Genomic DNA, 23,087 nt, shown 5'->3' on the forward strand with positions numbered 1-23,087 from the left:
AGGCTCCTCCCTGCATTCCCGCAGCGCTAGGCTCAGCTCAGCACGCGTCGTCGCTGCATGGAATTTCTAGCATGAGTCATCAGGGACACTCCATGCATCACTGCCACCACTATCAACATTCAAAGGGGGCCCATTTAAATGTAATTACAATAATTTGCTGTTGGTCAAGGGGGTTGTTTGACCATACTTCACCCCATTCTGGTCAATGCAGGTTGGTTGACTGGGAATCTAATTAACGTTGCCAGGTTTGGAGCGCAGTGCACCCACGTAAAATAAATACCAGGCGAAGTGAATTAAAATGATTAAATTATAAAAAAAATATTGTTGACCCCTTTAACCAGTAAACATTTTGATCAATTGCCCTGAATTTAACTGCATGAGTCCTTATAAAGGACTTAACAATGGACTGATCATTGTAACAAGAGTGGACTATATATGTTAGTATATTTGTTTTACTGTCCACAATTGCAAACGTATAAAATTGGCTATGTTCAGATAAGTCGCATGCAGATGTGTTGTGCCGCTTTTTGTTCTGCGTTTGGTGTTTGTGCAACACCACAAACGCACCTCCAATTAGCACGGATGGTTACGTACGGTGCGAAAGAAGTTCTACATACAACGGCAGCATCAGTTGCAGCAGCCTTTCCATGTTATGGCGGCGCTGACGCGGTCATCATTCTCCTTACGCCTTCCCAGTAGCATATGCTGCAGGTTGCACCATTTGAACCTGGATTTAAGTTAAATCCTTTGATGCGTTCCTGTTGAAAAGCTTTCCTGGCCATCTCTTGGAGAATGCTGTGTTTTGATGGCTCATTTTTTGTTTTCAATGTGTCCAGGCAATGTTTCTGTTGGCCTATGCTGACCTGTTTCTACCTTGTTGTGCCGTGTTCCCAGCATGCACCAGACAAGTCGAGACCCATCCTGCTCCAGGTGGCCGAATCCGCTTACAGATTTTCCCTGGGCTCAGTCGCTGGAGGTACGAGTTGACGCCATGAGTCTTATTTTTACAATTTAAATTATTTCCATGTTTTTTCGATTTCGAAAGACAAAAAAAAATAGGTCATGTACATTCCAAATAAAGGATTATGTCGGAATATTCACCAACAATGGGGTCATGTGGTCGCGCCAGTTGTTAACTCACTGCGCTGTGAACCTGGTCCCATGACTTTGATTGTCAACCACGGCTAACTTCAGTGACAAGTTACATCTTAACCGGTCTTCGCCTCAACCCCCCTTTCACTGACCCACACTGACTAGTGTGTGAAGTATTTTCAAATAACGCCGAGTGCGAGAGGGCCTTCGACTTGCAGTACATCGACAAACGGCCGACACTTGTTTGCTTAGTTTACTGTCGTTTCTACTTACGGTAGAATTGTATGCAACCAGCGCGCACCAATGTTCGTATGGCTTGGCAGCACCCACAACCATAACTACGAGCTATCTTCCACTAGCTCCGACCGGCAGTGTTGACAACAAGTTTCTATGGCCGGCTTCTACCGATGTCATGCCTTTGCTTGTTGCAGCCTTCATATACATGTTACTTATTTAATGATAAAATATATCACAGTCACATCTCCAGTGCTTCGTGCATTGATTTCTTGAGTTGCTGCGAGACGTATTTTAAACACTTCATAAGCTGTACACTGCCAATCACAGATTAGGAACATTTCTGTATCCAACAAATCACTACACAAAGATAACATCTGATCTCTTCGTCCAAGATTCTATTTTTTGCTAAGGCGCATGTGTACATTAAATCCCTGCCATCGGGTAAGTTTTACGTGCACACCTGACCCCATAATGTCCCGGCGGTACACATTGGCAAGCGTGCTTCAGCAGCGCATATGAATCCATACATTGTTTGCTCTGTGCTTTGCCAGTCCATCTCATAGCATCCATCGTAGCTCATAACATTTCATGCTTTTGATGTTGGCCAAACATCGCACGCAGGACCCTCCTGAATAAGAGCCTTTGGCCCCGGTGTGGCTTAAATAAGTTATTGTTTTATCATTGTCTCACAAACTCGTTGGCTAACTAAATAGCACCGGTAGTTTTTGAAGCGATTAACATTGTGCCACATCTATACCTGTTTTTATCAAGTAATAACTATTATTATACATCGCGTTTGCAAACAGCACAGCCATTATATTTCGGTTGGTTCACGATGGGGTTGTTTTTCTTTTTATAACCCCCGTCGCGTGTTCGGAAGGCTTGGACCTCCGTGCTCTGTGTACTCGTTTGCGCCCGCGGCCACGCATGTGCGTGTGTGGCGAGTATTTTGAGTTTTTTCATTGCGTCTGTCAGTATGCATCTCCTGTGCTTGGCTCCAGTCTGTCTTGGCCTGCAGAACCACAATAAGGCCATACAGTCGACCCTCTATGCAGACCCCCACTGCTTCCAAAGGCCCTTTGTGTCTCCCCATGTATTCAGAGCCATACTAGTCACTTAGAGTGCACTGGGTAGTTTTGTACGCTGTGAATATGTCCCTGTGGGTCAAGTTACTGATGTCTTTCCTAAGGTTTTCTTTTATTTCCCCAATGGTAATATTGTTGTGCAAGTCTTAATATTACACTGTAATTTCCCCCCCCCCTTACCAATACAATATTCAGTCATTCAAGAAGATGAATCCCTGCAGTCACGAAAGCTTTAAATCGAAAAATCTTCAGTCTGGTTACATTTATGCCAATAAGTGGACAATCTGAGTCGCCAGGAGCAGCTCTTATTGTTATTTTGTCATCTTAGAGCTTGTGGAGCCATTTGAAAAGTAAAAAAAACCCTTGAAAACTATAATGATGTTGGCTTAAACACATGAAGCTAACATACGGAATATTGTTTTGCTCGTAAGTTTTTTTTTAATAGCGTAGCAAGAGTTTGCCGGATATCTTACATTTATTGTGGTGATTTTATCTCCCGGCGTGGCAGTGGAAACGGAGCATGCTTTTTATAAATCCCCCCCCCCCCAACCTCTGTCCACTCGGCAGTACGAATGGGTACACCACATTTAGTCAATCGACAGGTTGCATGTGGAGGAGCAAAGCGTGGGTACTCCCACCCACCTCTATCTGGCCAGCTTGGAAGAGTAGGCCAAAACACCCACTCGAGGGAACCGTCTATAACGCCCTCTAGCGGGGAGGTCCTTCCGACAACAGTGGAGTGAGCGAGCAAATGCAGGGGCTGACGTTATATTCACGCGTCATCTCATCTTTGTGCCCATGCACTCCTCGTGTCCCGCTCGTGTCCCGCCTTCTCCACCTCTTCTCTGCTCTCTAACCCCCGCCTTGTTTTTCCTCACAATACGTCTTGGCCCCCCCTCCCTTCCCCCACTTCATCTCACCCTCGTACCCCTCCCCTCGGTCCTGGCGACGCCTGGCGGCGGTGCGGCATCGCGCCCGCGTCCCAGCTGTGGGTGCCACGGCGGTGTACCCCATCGACCTGGTGAAAACGCGCATGCAGAACCAGCGCTCGTCGGGCTCCTTCGTGGGCGAGCTCATGTACAAGAACAGCTTCGACTGCTTCAAGAAGGTCGTGCGCTACGAGAGCGTCTTCGGCCTTTACCGCGGTGAGCAGCCGCCCCCAACACCCCCGCACCAATCCCCCCCCCCCACCACCGCCCGCTTCCCCAGCCGCCTCGCAACACAGCCCTGTGTATGCCACGTGCTCACTACAATTCCACGCAACCCATCCTCTAATGCACAGGTGACGCACGTGCCCATGCAAATGAGACCTTGAATTGGCACGGTTGGCTACTTGCGCTGCGAAATATGTTTAACGTACTACACACGTATGTATGATCCTGGTTTCTTTTGAATTCTCACTGTCACTTGGTTGAACAAAATAAACTTGAATGTGGAGCCCTTTTGTAAATCCACTGCTGGATTGAGGGCCTCCCACCCACACCGCGTGGGTCATGTGAGGGTTGTTTGAGCGTGCTTAACCACGCGAATCCGTGTAGGTTGCGCAGTCGCTGAGCATGAATTTGGAAGCTCGTAAGTACAGTGCAATGGATGGATTCTTTTTTTCTCTACTGTGCTCTGGTGCTCACCACGTAGCCCGCACACCCTACGATAACCTGTTTGTACATGGTGGTCGCCCGTACCAGCACTGTCCATGCTAAACTCTTCCTTGGCTCCTGAGATCTGATGAGGTTGGGTGCATTCCGGGTGACTTGGCTATAGTTTTCGATTCGGTCACCAAATTGCGCATCGGATTGAAATTAATAAAAAGCCGTGATTTGTGTAAGCTTTGCGTATTTTTCAGCATGCGGGTGGGAGGTGAGGAGAGGCAGGATGGAATGAGAGAGAGAGAAGTAGCCGTACCCCAATGCATCTTACACTTGGCTTCCCCACATCCCCCACCTTCTGTTTCTGCCGCGCACTGGGAATATACACTCAGCAAAGCTTGGCACGGAGAAGCACGCTATAAATGCTTCATCTTGTATCCCTTGGCCAAACTCCTGTGTGCGTGTGTGGGTTGGGGGGGGGGGTAGTGAGAGGAGAAGGATTGGGGGGAGGAGGGTGAGTCAAAGTTTATGATGAAAATGTAGATGGGAGGGGGTGGGGTAGATTATAAAGAACAAAAAACCCCAAATCCCCATTTGACGATTACAGCGCCATCTACTGAATGCGACGGGGGGCGGGGGGCGCTGGGGATGGGTATCCCGCACATCCGTTGTAATCGTTATCAAGTCGGGGATGGGTTACAGGTGATGGACAGGCAGGCGAGCGTCTGGGGGCCAGGCGGCGTGCCTGCCACGGGTCGCCACGCACTCACCTTTGCCGTTGTGCGCCGGGGAGCCGTGACGTGGGGCGCAAAAAAAATCCGGGAGGAAGTCCCGGAGCAGGGCCCACAAGAGGCGACTGTCCTCCCGATGATTTTTTTATTTTTTTCCCGCACGCGCTTGTGTCTGTGTGTGGCTGCACACGGTTTATTTACACCCACCACTCATTCACTTTCCCATTGCTTCCCAGCGAGCCGATCAACTGGGCAGAACCGGTTTACTTTTCCCCCCCCCATTCAGTCCACTATACCGAAGGTGATGTTGCATGTTAGCGTTCTTCAGGCTACAATCCGGTTTAATTGGTGTACAGGATTCTGCTGCTGACGGTGCTTTAAAAGATTGTTTTGCGTGGTGTTTTTTTTACGCAAACCCAGGGGACGCCCTTTGCACCTGGTGTCTCGTCAAGCACGTTCTGCTGTCAAACTCCGGGGCAATAGATTTGTCCCTGTTAGTACGCGCGTACTAAACTCCCCGGATGCCCTGTCAAACCCCAATGTTTAGTTTTCTATAGAAATGCGGGAGACATTTACGATGAATGTTGAAAATTACCTTACAAAAAATCACAGCAATAATGTTGAGCGTTTTCATCTCTCAATATCATAATGCAGTCCGACATGTCGACTACACATGTTAAATGACAGAATTCCCTCGTTTTTCACGAACTTGCTTTCCGTGATTTTGGCTACCTGGGAATCACAGCTGGAACAACACTACTGCATCGAGAGAGAAGAGTGATGAGAGAAAATGTGATGCGAGAAAGTAATGAGAGAAAAAGCTTATTGATGTACTTATTTAAGGTAATTTATTTAAAAAAAGGGCTAATATCATTATCCACAAAATTTGCTGTTCATGAGCGTCTCCGGAACGTATCCCTCGTCGCGAATAACGAGGGAATACCGTTTCCATTTGCGTGTCTGTGTTATCTTTAGGTCTGGTTCCTCAGTTGCTTGGCGTGGCGCCTGAAAAAGCCATCAAGCTCACTGTGAGTAACGGCACTTCCCATCGCCTGGCTGTGCAAACCCCTCCCTTAGCTTCGCACAGAGGCCTTTGCGTTGTCCAAGTGAGGTCTTCCGGCTCAGGTCGTATGTGTGGAGAATTTCTTCCCTCAAGATTTCTGCCATGCTTCTACTGCGAGAACCTTCGAACGGGCGAACGTATGTGAGAATATATGCTCAACACTCGCTGCCTAAGCCAGAAGACCACACAGGAATGTATTTGCCATTTTAAAGCAATACACATCTCGCTTAAGCAAATTATATCGCTGGGATTTTTGGCAAAACCAGCGTTCACTTCTCGTCAAATGTCATTGGCTTTGCTCAGAGCAATATGAAAACTGCTATAAATTGAAATGTTTTTTTTTATTTTAAGAATCCTGTTACAAGTGCTTTTGCAATGCAATAACTCATTAAGTGGTGTGTATGAAACAAAGCGATCGCAATTCATGGCATTCTTACACGCACGTTTGTACGTGCATGAATTCCCTGTTCGGCGTTGTTCTCAAAACAGCTAAATACATTTCTGGTGCCATTGCATTTTAAAGCGTGCGAGTAACGCCCGCTCTAACGACGGCCCGTGTCCAAACGACTGTTTAAAGGGGGGGGGGGGGGGGGGGATGCGGTGGCTGATGAATTCCGCTTAGGCGAAAACTGTTAAGGCAATAAGTGAACGGTCGCCTCGGCTTGCTTTCCAGGTGAACGACTTGGTGAGGGACAAATTCACGAAGAAGGACAGCTCCATCCCTTTGATCGCGGAAATCATTGCTGGAGGCTGTGTAAGTATCGGGTGTTCCTCGTTCTAACCCTCCCTTGGCCCTCCTCCACCCCTGTGAGCAGGGTGAGTGCCCTGGAAACAGCAGTTTAAACAAAAGAGAGCGATTCCTGAGAGCTGGTGGGGCTGTGGGCTCCTCACCTTGTCATTTGTTTAGGCTCAGAAAATAATTCTAGCCTTGGAATTTTTGCAATGTGCCCCCCCCCCCCCGCCTATTAATTCTGCTCCAATAAAAATAAATGAAACGTAGTATCGGTGCGTTTTTTTACATAGGAAAATGTAAAACATGTTTTAGTCATCCAAAACTTTTAATTGATTTATATTGTGCATTTGCATTCGCATAGGTACTGTCCATCAACTCAGACTAAACATTGGTGTGTACATCATCGACAGTCATTTTTGTCAATGATTCCCCATGCCACATTGGGGTTATACTTCACCGAGCTGATCAGTGCTGACTAATGAAAGCAGGCAGCATAGAAAGTACACCACAACATTTATTTTGCTGCACTGCCTCCTTCCTGTCCACCACGTTGCCTCACAACCACCTATGACAACCTGGCATGCATGGTGTTTGCCCATCCAAGAACTAACCATACTCAAGCCAGCTTTGTTTCCAAGAGCTGACAAGATCGGTCATATTCCAGGTAATTTGGTCGAAGGCAACATTGTTATAGCGTTGCTCATTTCTGCATCACAGACCTGATTTAACTCTTGATAGCCCTATTGTTCTCTCTGTGCGTGATCTCATCTCTGTCGTCCCATAGTAAATCACACCCAGGTAGAGAATGCCACAAATGCCACACTCGGGTACCCCTGTCAATGCAGCCCATCATTCAGCAGAGAATGATGGGTAAAATCTGAGAGCGCAGGCAGCGACAGAACGGTGTTCTGGCCGCAGCCGTAATCGGGTGACAGGGGGCACACCCTCTGACCTCCGGGGATGGTGGTGGGGGGGGGTTGTGGAAGTTTGTCCAGGAGCGTACTAGAAGGTAGGGAGCAGCCAGGCAGACGCTGGCTCAGCCTGCTCGGGGAGTGACCATAGACTGGTGTAATTTTCCCAGCGGTTGGTGCCAGGGACCCTGGCTCCCATTGTAACCTGGGGGTCCACCTGTGTGTTCAATGGGAGGTGTGGTGGACCTGTCGGGCCAAACCCCTGCCAACCTCTCTGTAGCTCTCTGCTCTTTCCTCCTCCTCCCCACCACCACCACCCATAGCCTCCGGCAGCCGCCGTGTCTGTGTGTGCATGCCCCTGGAATCTGGTCACCTGTCATCACCTGCTGATGTAAGGTGGATGGAATGGCAGAGGCAGCTCGAAGCCTCCAGGCAATGCAGGGCGGGGAGGGGGAGGGAGGGCTTTTCTCTAACTAATTGATGATGTGATGAGCCTGTCACTGGGTTTAATTTTTAATTAAGCGTGAGGGCATTGGGCTGGTTAAAGCAACTTTGCCGCCTGTCCCCAAAAATGTACCCCTTTGTCGTTTCACAGCGTGGGCTCGTGAAGAGGGACATTGTACGCCCCGGTGTGGAGCAGGGGCTAAGAGGGGGTTATCATATTTCACATGAACTCTAAATCGTTCCTCAACATAATGTTGTCGGTGGATTTTAACCTTTCAATGAACTTTGCTTCGTGTGTTGATTAAATAAAACTGTTCCCTTCATTTAAACAAAAAAAACCATAGTGATGCATTTATAAATTAAACATCGTGGAGAAAAAAATGCTAGTTCTAAAAATATAATTAGTAGGGAATCCTGCAAAAGCATGAATACATTCCTCGCCTTAAAAGCAATAAAGCAGGCCTGTCTAAAACCTCTCACTCCCCTTTTTTTCTTAACAGTTTAGGACTGACAACTAATTTGTAATTACATGGGATTAAATTGCATATCATTGTTTAACAGTTAAACCTCACAGGGCCCCGATTCACATGCCGGTTAACAAGGTTGTTTGTTTCTAACGCTACGTGAAGCGAAAAAAACTGCCAAATTTTTGTTGCCGATTTTGCTTATTTTTACGGTAAATATTCACAAAATCTGTCTTCCTCCAGCACGTGCATTTGGCCCACAGAGTCTGGCATTGGCAGCCTATGAATGTGTACAGGCAGCGGTGCTTGCCGAACGATTCGGTGTGCAAGGATTCGCCCACGATTTGAGCTTGCGATTGTATTCGACGGTCAATTTCACTTGTGATCTTTTCCGTTTGTCCCGTCTCGTTTTTTACAGTCCCGTTTTGTGGCATTAGCCTACACGTACCTGCATCTGATAATTGTTTTTTTACCCTTCTATCTGGCACATAATACAGGTATTCTGGTCTGTGCAAACATGACTCCTTGTAAAAAAGTTGTCAGTTTTGTTGCCAGATAGAAGGGTAAAAAACAATTATCATTTTTTACTGGCAAATGAGGTTCCAATGGTGTAAATGCTTACCCCGAGCTCTCATACTCTGATGGTGCATTGTCTTTGAGTTGTGTGCCTTTTGGCGTCATCTGGTCCAACCCATGTGAGACTAGGCTCTAAGGAAAGCTGTCTCGGGTGTGGACCAATCAACTTCAAGGACAGTGCATACATTATCAGAGTTATGTTTTTTTTTTGCATTATGGCTGCAAGTATTGTGGTCTATGCAAACATGACTCCTTGCAAAAAAGGTGTCAGTTTTGTTGCCAGATAGAAAGGTAAAAAACCAATTATATTTTTTACTGGCAAATGAGGTTCCAATGGTGTACCGGCATCTTTTACAGCATTGTCAGTCCGATCCTGGGTGAATGCCCTCCCCTCCACCACACCGTGTCGTTCAAGGGGGTTGTTTGACCGTACCTCACTCCGCTGATCAGCGCGATTAGTGAAGGGGGGTTGGCGCCCAGCGCCGTTTCAGATGTCGCTCGCCAGTGTTGTGAGCCCATGGCCGGGAATTGAATTGAGGTCACCAGGTTCGTAATGTAGCGAGTGAACCACTACGCCACCACTTCACCCCAAAAATAATAATGAAAATAATGTCCTTAGTTTACCCAGGAATGCCTCACTTGAGTCTCAAGTGATTTCCATGAGGGTCCTGCTATATTGGAAGATTGACACATTTATGTCACGAGTATTTGGCTTTGGAATGTAGTATTCTCGGACCGATTATATCTGCCGTGTATGACCGTGAACCTGGTTGTCAGCTTCATTGTGCAGTACGCTTACGTGATGGAATATTCTCGAAATGCAATGTTTGTTAGAATCGATTCATGCACGTACAATACGACACGTGTCACAAGTATAATAATAGATTCTAATTACGTGTCGTTCTCTTGAAATGCAGAAATCCATCTCCCTTCTACACACGGACTGATCTCACCGCTCCATATCCTTGTTTGATGTTCCTCTCCAACATGTTTCCATCCTTTGGCTGGCACTCCACCGTTAGTCTCAACCACCGACCATCAACCCTTCTCGCGATGTGTCCTACTCGAGCCCACTTTTATTAACAGCGAATAGAAGATATCGGAGTGAATATAATTCCATAATGTTCCCTAATCCACGCATTAGTCTCTACGTTTCTCAGTGTAATTCTAAACTTGCACCTCTCCATTCTTCTTTTGTGAACTTTCCAGCCTGCAAGACTGTACAAACCTTTGTTAGTTTCACGAATAGAAACGGACCGTTTACGCGTCTGCCAGTCGCCGTTTGCTAAAGTCCTCATTACTGCGCAGGCCGGCGGCTCCCAGGTGATCTTCACCAACCCGCTGGAGATCGTCAAAATTCGGCTGCAGGTGGCCGGAGAGATCACAACGGGCCCGCGCGTCAGCGCGCTCAATGTTCTCCGTGACCTGGGCTTCCTGGGTCTCTACAAGGTGGGTGGCCCCCCGCCACCACGCGGTCAGCTGTGGTCCCTCGGCTCAAGGTTATCGTCATCGACCATCAGCAGCAGCAGCAGCAGCCACGTTCTGTCCACTGCTGGATGGAGGCCTCTTCCAAGCCGTCCGCCGCCTCTCGCGGCCTTGTGACGATTTAACAATGCTGTTGGGTAGCGCCTGCACAATAGGTTATTTTATCGCTTCATCTTGCTGGTGGATGACCTCTTAGGAGTGTCAGCAGCTGGTCGCCTTCCCTACCAGTGATGTGGCCTGCCCAATCCCACGTCGTTTTCTTGCAAATGTTCTCCGAGCCATTCCTCTCTGTCTCTTAGTATAAATCCAAGCATGCAGACCCATCCATGCATCTCTGCACATGTCAGCTTGTGTTAGATTTTATTTGTAAATGTGCATTATCGGATCTCTATGTATTATCAGATTCCAAACTTGCTCATTTTTTAGGCATGTTGAAATGTTGCTTGTCCGATAAATCATGAATACTAATGTTGAATGAAACCAACAAAGAATGTAGGACTTGCACCATACGGCTTGAAATGCCCATCTCATTCACTGTATTCCACATTCTTAGTCAATCAAGATCATCGCTTTGCTCAGAAACAGTTGTGGTTTAACTGATGTTTCGTAAAAGGAAACAAACAAAAAAACTCAAGAGAGTCTCATTTCAAGATCATACGCTTCTGTTAAGAGTCGTATTGCTTTAGCATTTATTTATGGCTGGACAAGTTTTAAGTGTAGAGGTTTACGTGCAGGGTGGCCTGATTGACAGCCAGTTGTTAGTTGATTTTGTAAATCGGACTTTGATGCTTGTAAAGTACACAAGCGCATTTTCATCGTGAAACGGATATCTGAATTGTTTGTTGGTCTGATCGGACTGATTGTAACAGAACACGGTGTTAACTGTGCTTTTTGTAAACGTCCTTTAGCCTTCATGCGGCAATGTTGTGATCGCGTCTGCGACTGGAACACTCGGGGGGGGTGAGCGTGCGGGCAGTTTTTGGGGCCAGTCTGAGCGGTTACGGTGCCTGACCACCACAAACAAGTCCTGTGGCCCTGCCCATGTGTATGGAGAAAACAGTAGTTTGTGTCTGGGCCCCCCCCCCTCCCCTGCTAATCCATGCCATCAGTAAACAGCACTTCCACGTAGGCATCCGTTGCAGACAGCCCAAAACCCCTGGCCTCTGATGGTTGGTTTCCTGCAGTCTGTGACCACGTCCCAAATGGCATGGAAATTTGGGGTCAAGCCAGGGGTTTCCTCTTGGGCAAACCAACCCCCCCCACCCCCCCAACTTCCTCTACAGAACTGTCTCTGGTTCTGTTAGGAGTCATTAGGTCATTAGAGGTCTCTGACACTGATTAAAAATAGAGCAGCTCCAGCGGCTCTGAATGCAAAACACTTTCACTTCATGGTGATTTTTCACTCAACTCTAGTCCCTTTATATTTACATCTCGAATTACAGCAGTTGGGGTCAGCGATGCTCAGATGCAACAAATGCAAATCCCAGAAGCCGTGGCTCTGCAAGGTTTCCTTAATGACATCGGGGATGGGCCGCGTAGACGACCCCTCTCGCTTAGACAAGGACGTCTTGCGGTGAACAGTGGCTCTTGCCCCCCGGGGCGTTGAACATCCTCTCTGGGCGGTCTGCAGGGCGCCAAGGCATGCTTCTTGCGCGACATCCCCTTCTCGGCCATATACTTCCCCGTGTACGCGCACACCAAGACCTTGATGGCTGACGAAAACGGGCGCGTGGGGCCGCTCCAGCTGCTGACCTCGGGAGCCATAGCTGGTGGGTCACCTGCTCCCCCACCCCTCCCCGCCTTCCCGGGCTGACCGCAGCAGTCTCACCGTCACGTCGATGTAGGAACTCAAGTTCAATTATACCGATAACACAATATATGTATATATGTTGAACTTATTTTCTACCATACGTAACCAACCGTGCTAGTCGGAGTATCGGCTTGCTTAACATCCTCAAAAGATTTTTCGTGCCACCTAAAAATACGAGTAACGTGGACAGCATTATTTGCCGAAAAATTCCGCCTCCAATAATCGACCACCGTCATATTCGTATATCTACACTTTCATACTTGGCGATGTCGTGATTCCGTGCCGTGGCATTCGATTGTGCTTTGCCTTGTTCTTTGTTTTTCGATGGGGTACGTAAATTGACCTCTCCTTATTCTAGATTTGAAGCTTTCGTGACTGCAAGGATTCATACTCTTAGGTTTTTTCGGTAAAGTCACGTAGGTAAAAATTGAGGATTATTTATTAATCACGACACCTTGGTTGCGGCCGGCACAATGAGCCCTTCCTCTCCGTAACCTCTCCGAGCCGGTGCTGTGCTCGCACAGGCATGCCGGCCGCGTCACTCGTCACACCGGCCGACGTCATCAAGACGCGGCTGCAGGTGGCGGCACGCGCCGGCCAAACCACCTACACCGGCGTTGTCGACTGCTTCGCCAAGATCCTGCACGAGGAAGGTCCACGGGCACTCTGGAAGGGGGCCGGGGGTAAGTCAGGACTACTGAGCGAAGGCCCACGCCCACCACCACCCCCCCCCCCCTCAAAGCACTCACATACGAGCACTTCCACTAACTGCGGTCATCCAGGAAAATAAAAAACTCCAGCGTGCGACTGTGGTCATCCAGAACACATCAAATAACGACGCAATGCGCGATCCACAAATACAAATGAGACATCACAGTGATACACACTCCTGCTCCTGACCCGATTATCTGGCTTTACCATCTGAATGTGAAATTGTAGTTGCTGCTCTACATCTGCATCAGCCATACGAAAGAAGAAGTCATTTCATTTGTATTTTGCACTTTTTTTTATTTCTTCTTCTCAATACGGAATCCCTTTTTTTTCAATCTTTCGGGCCCGCTTAATGTATGTAATGGTCGTTATTGAGGGCCGTTCACTTGCGGGGCAAGTTATTTTAACAAGTAGATTGCACGGTAAGGGGCTGTTGTGACGCGCTCGCCGCATGGCGCATTTTGCTGCCGCCCCCTCACCGCTCCCAGCCCGCGTGTGCCGCTCCTCGCCGCAGTTCGGAGTCACCCTCCTCACGTACGAGCTGCTGCAGCGCTGGCTTAACGTCGACTTCGGCGGGAGGTGAGGCTCGGCGTTCCAGAGGAGACTGCTCATCGGAAAATGCAAAAAACAACACCTTGCCATTTCTTTGGTTTATTCTCTTCTCGAAAATCCCCATTCAATTGTCGCCATGCACAGCAAGACGGCGGGCACAATGAGTGGCGTGCGTAAGTGGTGTGCGCGACGGCTATTCAGCCACTGTTTCTCTCGCAGGCATTGTGCGGGTGGTTGGGGGTGGGGGGGATGACACACCTTGTCAACGATGCGTCATGGAACTTAGCGTTGTGCCTACGCTCACTATGCCCATTGGCGCACATGACACCATAAGGCTCACCCGCAATGTTTTGTGCCGTTGGTTCCAGACGCACACCCGGTGTGCACTCGCGAGCGTGCGTCCTCATATCGTTGAACGGCGACCCGATTTTAGACTCGCGGCAACGGCTTTCATCAGTGGCGAGATGATGTGATTCGAATCGGTGCTAGCTTCCCCTCCCCTCTCCCTTTGCCAAACCCACACTAGGCCAGCATGGTGAAGTATGGTGTAATTAACCCCTGGGTGTGCTCCTCCTCCAGCACTGGATTGACAGTCGACTGTAAACAATTACTATTATTACAATGCCATCTCGGAACGCGGCGTCCTGCGCGTGTGAATGTGCGCGAGCAGCAAGCCCGCTGGATCACAACCCGTGCCCAAGTCCCGCATCTCCTCGCTGCCCCCGACCAGCGCGGACCACGTTGGGGGCTACCGCCTGGCCACCGCAACGCTGGCCGGCGTCGAGAGCAAGTTCGGCCTCTACCTGCCGAGATTCGGCCCCTCGGGAGGGGCGAACGACCGGCCCGGTGGCGCAGACGTTGGCCGCCCGTGGTTAGAGAGGGCTTCTAAGCGTCAACCACTCCCAACTGCAACTTGCTCGCCTGCCCACCCGAGGCTTCCAGCACCTCCTCTCCGGCAGCCACCCTTCGCCCGGGTCTCGCTGCTAACCATCGTCGTCTCCTCCTCGAAATATAGCGGTGTTTTTATTTAGCATGCAAAATGAGTACTGTATATATGATATATATACAAAGACGCACCGACACGTGTGTGTGTTCGTGTGTGCTTGTTAATATTTATGGTAGTGTCAAGTGTTCGTATATTAACATTCCCACCATGTTCATTCCGTTTGCCAAGATTTAAACGTTTCTTATTTGAGGTGCCACCTTTGCGTGGTTCCTGGCCCCAGTGTTGACCAAACATTATTTACACCATCCGTGTTCAGTTTTAAGAGGACAATTATTTGCTTCTAATGTTAAAAAGTAAGAGTTGATATTGTCATAAGGCGCACACTGTCAGACAGCCGACTGCCTGATACCTTTAACAGATGCAAATTGGAATAAGATTTCACGTATAGTCACAATTCTATTTTTTAAAGTGTGTAAACAAACTTAATTGATTCTTCGAATCTACGTGTTGGACAGCTCCCAACAAAATGGCAATTTTAGGGCTAGCGAGCCAGTCGAAAGTCCCAACTTTTTTTCAGAGGCAATGAGCAAGCACGTACATGTATGGTCTGTTGTAGTTTTTGCGCGTGGATAAGGCTGAGCACGCAGTGGTCACTGAGTCTCATTCGCCCAGGACAGAAAGCTGCGATTTCATGCCAGTTCTCTCTGTATCGGTGGTCAGTTGACTCCAGTCCTTGGTACCGGATGTGATTATTGACAACAACAGGGTTTAGTTGGTCCTGTGAGTCTACATTTTACGTCTCTGCCCTTGTGACCTCTGGTGAGGCTGATTACATAATGCTTGAAATATGTAGTTTTATCCTTTAGTTTGTCCTGCTAACAAACTCTGGGAACGCGTTACTAAAGTTTAAACAGCCAACCACACAAATGTGATTACTGCACTAATGAGCTCACGCATGCTTCATGCTGCTACACCCAACACACTGTGCTCTCATCCATGGATTCGCTGTGGATTTGTCGTGTAGGCAGATGCCCGACGCAACCAACGTTACCACTTTCCATCTAAAACGGTTGCCTAGTTCATGTGAATTGCGTGTTGGCACTCATTGAACTTAGGTCACCATTTTCATTTTTAAAGAAGCAAGGCACAGTGTAATTTTTCACAATCGTTGCACTGTGTTATATTCGTAACTCTGCCAAAAGAAAGAATCCCTCTGCTGAGTAGCCCACGCAGGAAACCCAAGTGCCCATGTCTGGTTGCTCTTAGCGCAGCCCTGATTAAATAAAGTTATGTTTGTATTTACCGCATGTTGTGTGTTCAGTAGCTTTAAAGAGCCAGATCAGTGATGAAAACACCAACGTTTAAACAGGGTGGTGGTAGTGGTATCTCATACTGCTAAGATCTAGAACTTCACCTCATTCAACGCTGACCCTCAACTCACTTTATCATCACTTCAGCGCGATATTTAAGACTCCACTTGAACCCAAAGTCACATTTATTTGAACAGAATCTGCTTTTTAAAAATGCCAAAATTGACATTCCAAGTATAGCAGTCACTTTCCAGTAAACATTGGGGACCAGAGCTCCTTCTAATGAGCCATTAAAATGTCAGAAAAAAAATCGTTTCATATACTAAGTTTATCTTCGGGTGTTGGCACCGTGAACTTGTGTTGCTTGTAGTCGTGCTACGTCTCCACTCGCTGTTGGGTGCTCTTCTTCTCTTACTATAGTGCTTGGAGCATATGTGCAATTCCTCTTATATTTCGATATCCACTAAGTCGAAGCTAATTCTTTTAGGTGGCAATCTGTGTTCCCCGTTCAGAAGTGTTACCGCAGATTTTGTTGGTAGCTTGGCAATGAGCTTATATTGAAGTGTCGATGCTTATTTATTATTTTAGAAATGTGTGATTGCATATACATCTTTATGCATTCCCTAAAACACATTTCGATTATTTTGCAACAGTGTTCGCTGCCACATTTTAGCAAATGCAGTTGAAAATCTAGCTCCCCGATGCTATTTTTGTTTATTAATAATGATCATAAATTCATAAAAGTACAAAGATAAATGTTAAAACAAGTGTGGGAGGCTACATTAAGCTAAGCTTCATACAAACACGCATGCTCCTATGGTGCTGTCAATCATTTCAATGAAATAATTAGCTTTAAATTAAATCGTGAAAGTGTGCACTAACTGCATATAAAAACGCTCAAACCCAAACCACAGCACACTCCAGCAATGTTTAAGCTACGAAATAACAGTTCTGTATTTTTTGTGTGCGTGTTCCGTCAAAGCAGCGTTTTCTTTTGCAGTCGACTGCTTGGCTGTTTCCTTTCTCTTTGCAATAACGCAATAACGCAGTGGTCGCGGTAACTTATATTTTTCGCTGACTCGCACACTCCGAGTATGGGGGGAGGGCGCAGTGGCTTGGCAACTCTGTCTGGAGGGTGTCCTGTAATCTCTCTTCGCAAGGGGCGCTCGCTTACTAACAACGTTCGCGCGCGCTTGCGACGAAAAGGCGCTTCATGCATCGAAGTTGCCCACTCGGCCCAGCAAAATTGAGCTGCGTCGGCTTTGCTGCTGGCGCGTTGCGATTACGCGGTCGGAAATATGTACGCGTGGATGTTCAGCTGAGCATTTGGGAGACGGCGTGTATTTGATTGGGCCCTCTCCACAATAGAGACGCTTTGCCGATGTAGAACAACTGGTAAGTGGTCTGTAAGCGGGCCGCATTTCATTTTTGCATTCGCTCTTTGTTTAAGAGGTTTTTTTTGTTATCATTCTCAGGAATGAGCACGTGCTTGAATGCAGCGACAGGGCTGTCCAATAAAATCGCAAGGCAAACGAACAAGAAGACGTGTTTGTGACTTGGAGCATGTTAATGGAGTGTAAATGATGCCGTGGAATGGATCGATGTCTACATTTGGTGCTGCGCGCATGCCTGCTGATAATACATGTATGACCTTTACGACAGCTGTTGTGTATTATTCAAGTCGGCTTTGGAGGCGGGGTGGGGTGTTCACCGTCAATATAGAGTTATTTTAATACGGAGCATTCTCAGATCGTGTGTTTGTTGTAGCCTTCTCAGATGTTTAGTTGAACAAATCGTGATGTGCTATGAACCATAAATGAACACATTCAAATACCACCATCACTGCCCATGCATTGAACTGCCACAACAAACACTTGGCATGAGTGTGAGTTAATCGTAATTTGTAGATCGTTGGCTATAAATACCGTATCGCACAGCATAAACTGTGTTTACTGCATTAGCATTTCTGCCTTTGATTTGTCTGGGTGGTATCTGGGGCGTTCAACTTCGATGCAATCGCGGACGATTCGCGCGAAAGCCACTTCGGTGCGCCATCGCTTCCGACATTTGCCTCCCTGTTGCCCGCATTCAGATCGCCAGCTACCTCTTGACACCGCGCCTCGACTTTCGGCTTGTCCACCGTGTATCTCTCCGCTGCTGTCACCCCGCACTAGAGCACACGGTGGAACTCTACGCGGCTCTTCCTCTCCACACACCAAGGAGCAGGGGACCGTCGCTGCCGGCCGTCAGGAACGCGACCACCACCCTCATCCACCACCATTGTCATCATCCCGCTGCACAATCGCGGCGGCGGCAGTAGCGTTCAAACGACGCCGCCTTTTAATCGACGCTAAAAGAACCATCGCCTGGCTTTGGCTCCGCGCCTCGGGAGTCCACGGTCATCGTGTCCATGAAATATTGTGCACGTTACAAATTGCACTATTGTTGTCGTGCCCAAATCCCACATCGTCGGTAGCACAGTCGACACCCGACTTCCAAAGTCCGTCTGCTCTTAGTCTCACGCCACTGACGGAAGATTTGCATAGAAGGGTGTGGGTGCTCACCCCCCCCCCCGCACATTGGGTGGTGCCCCCTAATTAAGAGCGTCCTAGAATGACCACTCAATTGCAGCGTGGTCTTATTAGGGGGTTCAGAGTGCATCTCTTAAATCCGGAATGTTACACAGACATGCTGCTGGGATGTGTGTGCCGAGAGGCAGGGGGAAGGTGGTTGGGGGGGGGGTCTCTTGTCCGTGGTTCTGCAGCCTCCACCGCCACCTCGTGTCTGCCCCCCCCCCCCCCCGCGTCGCCCGGTCGCGCAGGACGGGAGCGAGAGAGGGCAGTTCGTCACTCAATTACAGCGCCAACTTCCCGCGAGTAGCCGGGTGTCGTTGCCAAAAAATTCAACCCCCGATGCAGCCTGAAGAGCTGTCTGGAGTTCGAAAGAACTCGCAAACACCTTTGTGAAAACCCCGACGCGGAAGACCCCTTGGATTTGATCTTCCACGAATCTCATGGTCCACCCTAAACCGCATCCACACAAACCACGGCCGATGCGGATACCTGATGTACAAACGGAACATTAAACAGTCTCCTGTATGCGACTGTTCATCCAGAACAGACCGTACAACGTATGACGACGTAATGCCTGAACCACCAAACTACGAAGGAGACCACGGCGATACACCCCGCTGCTCCGGCCGCGGTTATCTGTTTCGGCCACCTGAGTGTGAAATTGACGTTGTTGCTCTGCGTCTACATCAGCCGTACGAAAGAAGAAGATTGCCAAGGAGAGAAGACTCCAGTGTTTGGCAACACCTGTGTTGGCTTTAGCTCCTTAATTACACCGCTTCGAGGGGGGGGGGGGGTGCTCATCGTGCAGGTAGGTAGGCACGGTGAGGTCCGGTGGTATTTCCTGATGCAAGGCGTGCAATTCTAGACTTTCAATTTCAACCATTTCCATCTTACCAGGTAAGAAGGCCCACTGAGCAATTCTAGCTATTTTTAAATCCTTTATATTAAGTTCACTTGCTTGCGTGCGTGCTTGCTTGATTACGACCGTGCAAATCTTTCGGTCGTTTTTTAACCCACTTCCCGTGATCCAATCGAGCTGACATTTTGCACACAGACTCGTTGTGCGTGACAATTTATTTTCCTGAAAAAAAATTCCCAAATTTTACACTGTTTAGGGAAAATATATATATTTAATTACCAATTGCTTAATGGTGGCAGACAATCATCTGACCCATAGGTGGCAGCCATCTCAAGCCAGAGGACGAGAGGACTCGAGCCGCCCCGATGCCACGCATATAAAGGATTTATAGTGAAAAACTTTGTTTTTACGGGTTAATTTTTTCAGGAGCGACCTGGCCCACAAATGATAGCCCAACGAAGTGACTTATCGCATGGAAATGAATGGCAGCCATTTACTCTAAACCAGCGGTCCCCAACCGTTTTAGCACCAGGGACCGTTTTCGTGGAAGACAATTTTTTCACGGACCGGGAGTGGGGTTCATCATTGGGTCTTTCCACCTTTTCAAAGAAGCTCTCCAGCGACGTTTGTTTTCTACTCATGTTGGCTAGGGGTTAGCAGCTTGTGGGCTTACCAAAACTGTGACAAGTACGCAGTGCGAGAAAGAGGCGCGGACGGAAGTGGTGAATAATAAAATAATTGGGGCGAGCCACGCGCGGACTCACCGCCCTCAGCTCCTGCTGATGTGCGGCCCGGTTCCTAACAGGACACGGACCGGTAGCAGTCCGCGGCCCGGGGGTTGGGGACCCCTGCTCTAAACACTTAGAATGCAAAATAGAATCCTTAGAATTAATGGAATTTGTAGGCCAAACATCATCTCAAGATGCAATGGACAAGCCAGAAAGCCAGCCAGTTATGGGAGCCTCTGAGACTGCTTGGGAACGCCAGGTAACTGTGGGGTCGGTGAAGTGGCTAGCAGATGGTAGTACAAAGATGACTGCTTGTGTGGCAATCGAAACGTCGTATTTTGTATTATTTCATTTATTTTCTTTCTACGTGACTTTACCGAAAGAACCAAAGAGTAATTCCTGCAGTCACGAAAGCTTCAAATCGAGATAGATTAGTGAATCTGCCCGTACGAAGATTTGGGTGTCACCCTCGTGTGCATGGTTGGGTTTTCTTTGGGTACTCCGGTTTACGTCCTCCACAGAACCAAACAACAGTGATGGGATTGACCAAACATCCCAGTGTTTGGCAAGAAGGATCCTCCCGAAATCGAATGAGTCTTGAGACTCGGTGAGATTTTCGTGGAGTAAATAAATAAAGCACATGTCTTGAGTCGTATGGAAATAATTGCTGCGAACAACGCGGACACTCCCGCCCCTGCACACAAAGCGTCCGTCTTGTGCGGTGAGGTCAGCAGCGATGGCTCGGAGCCACGCGTGTGTGCGTGTGCACTTCGCGTTCGGGATCAGATAACACTGGTCAACACACTTTTTCTGGCATAAGGTATTCCAACGGTTGTAATGTAATTTTGGGGTGCTGATTCCAATATCTGGCATCAGTTTTTGTCTATCACATCGGGTTTTTGAGATATCAAATATTGCATTTTCAATAAAAACTGCTGAAGAAAAATATTAAATAAATGTGGATATCTACATAAAATGATATTATAAACACTATCCTAAAAATACAGCACCATATTTTAACACTAAAGCAGTCACTGACTCGCAACAACTTGCAATCATAAGTGACAGAGTTAATTTCGGGTAAAATCAATGAAAATGGGGTATGCCGATAGCATAAAATGAGATGTGATAGAGCAAATCTGAGATCAGATTTGGAATCAGCACGCTGAAATCAGTTTAAAACAGCTGCAAAAGTCCAGGCCAGAAAAAAATGTTTTTTTTTATTTTTTACCAGTGTAATCGTCACTGATGTTGCCCGTGAGCGGGAATCGAACTCGGGGGTCGCTGGGGTTCGGTCCTCGTGTGTCGTGCCGGCCTTTATTGGTGCTACTCGCAAACGGCACTTGCCCGAACAATCTGTTCAAAGGCTATACAGGGGATCTTTGTCTTTGCGCCTCGCATTGTGTTGCCGAGGAGGGGAGTCACGTGGTCAACACACCTGGCCTCGCATTGTGCACCTTGGAAAAGAAGGGCCCTCTTGCTCGAGGTATTCTTCAGGCACGCGTGTGCCCCGGGGTGGCGAGCCGAGGAAGAGAATGAAGGAGGCCTAGGAAGGGTGGGGGTCGAGGAGGGAGGGGGAAAGGGAGGAGGAGTAGCATCTCAGCAGGGGGTAGAGGATGATGGCAGGGCTGATGTTATGTGAACAAAGCGGTGAACAGCAGGGTAAGCACTTAACTGAAGTTGAGTGTGGAATCGCTGGGGGACGACGGGCGATGGGGCTGATGGACGAGAGCAGAGTTTGTTTTTAGAGCAGACAGAATAGGCGGGTTCTGCGCCAATTTCCATCTTACCCGTGAAATACCACGGCGACGCATCATGAGTTTGTGTTTCCTGATTCCTTTTTGGGATAAACGGTGCTCGACATTTTATATGAAAACCAAAGAGAAGCAACATATTTGTCAATATTTTAAAATCCTTTATATTAAGTTCACTTGCTTGCTTGCGCGCTTACGACCGTGCAAATATTTCGGTCGTTTTTTAACCCACTTCCCGTGATCCAATCGAGCTGACATTTTGCACACAGACTCGCTGTGCGTGACAATTTATTTTCGTGAAAATTTTTTTTCCAAAATTTTCCACTTTTTAGGAAAAATTTTGTTTTATATTTATTTAAAATACCAATGTGATAAAAATGAAACTCTTACTAAAAAAAATAGAAATGAATAATAAAATAAAACCGATGCCATGCATATAAAGGATTTATAGTGAAAAACTTTGTTTTACGGGTTAATTTTTATGGAGTGTTGCTGGTAGATTCAACACCATTCGTTGAACAAGCTACGCAGTGCTGATGAAACCCAGGAGGTTGAAACCGGCCCAGTGTTTTGCTTGTGTCGATGATGTTGGTCTGGAAAACAAATATATTAGCTGATTCACTATTTTGGTTTCATTTATACACGGAGAGTCGCCCAAAAGTCAGGACACATCGGGTTATTATATTTATTCTAACACATCACATCGGGCTCTTTCATTTATTTTAACAAATACTCAACCTGACACCCATTGACATTAATACATGCGTGCGTTCTCTTTTAAAATTAATTTAAGACTCATTCGTTTTAGGACTACAGCCAGCTGTGCAATCTTTGAACGTTCTTGGTCGAGTTTTGTATGGTGACCCCCCACACGAAGAAGAAACATATATAACGATAATCAATTACAAGCGTTTCAAGCTTTCGTGACTGCAGGGATTCATCTTCTTGGTTCTTTCGGTAAAGTCACGTAGAAGGAAAATAATAAAATAATAAAAATAAATCATAAAATAAAAAGTTCTCACGACGTTTCGGCCACAACACAAGCAGCCGTCCTCCGACACAGCCTAAAAATACGCTACCAAGCTTGGCGGTGTACATTGGGACGCTGTCTTTCCGACAGCTCTGTTTCTTCACCTGAGGACGGCTGCTTGTGTTGTGGCCGAAACGTCGTGAGAATTTATTTTATTTATTTATTACTATTTTATTATTTCCCTTCTACTGTGACTTTACCGAAAGAACCAAGAAGAAGAATTACAAGCGTGTTTTAAATGCCAGTGTTAAAATACACGACGTAACCCTCTATGTCGTCCTGAATTTTGGGCCACCCTGTATATTTGCCTTCACCTGGCGGTGGCCGTCTGGGGTTAAACCCGTGAGCAGGAAACTTTGATAACCGAGCCCAGTTCTCATTCATGAATGGGCATCGTCTCTGCTGCT

At 47.5% G+C, this 23,087-nt stretch overlaps 1 protein-coding gene across 1 annotated transcript in view; it reads left to right on the forward strand.

Annotated features, from left to right (window-relative positions):
- The window catches only part of LOC133345196 (electrogenic aspartate/glutamate antiporter SLC25A12, mitochondrial-like), a 33,718-nt gene extending 16,326 nt beyond the window's left edge, over nt 1-17,392 (forward strand). Inside the window, 10 exon segments of the mRNA XM_061555740.1 lie at nt 895-976; nt 3,401-3,559; nt 5,707-5,759; nt 6,468-6,548; nt 10,231-10,371; nt 12,038-12,176; nt 12,742-12,900; nt 13,417-13,507; nt 14,151-14,312; nt 14,314-17,392. Of these exon segments, the coding sequence (XP_061411724.1) occupies nt 895-976; nt 3,401-3,559; nt 5,707-5,759; nt 6,468-6,548; nt 10,231-10,371; nt 12,038-12,176; nt 12,742-12,900; nt 13,417-13,507; nt 14,151-14,312; nt 14,314-14,356 (1,110 nt within the window). The 3' untranslated portion in view covers nt 14,357-17,392.
- Nucleotides 17,393-23,087: the final 5,695 nt, after the last annotated feature.

The sequence above is a fragment of the Lethenteron reissneri genome, chromosome 21 (genome assembly GCF_015708825.2).
Source record: "Lethenteron reissneri isolate LAM-NWPU_2019-01 chromosome 21, ASM1570882v1, whole genome shotgun sequence".
Taxonomy (NCBI): Eukaryota; Metazoa; Chordata; class Hyperoartia; order Petromyzontiformes; family Petromyzontidae; genus Lethenteron; species Lethenteron reissneri.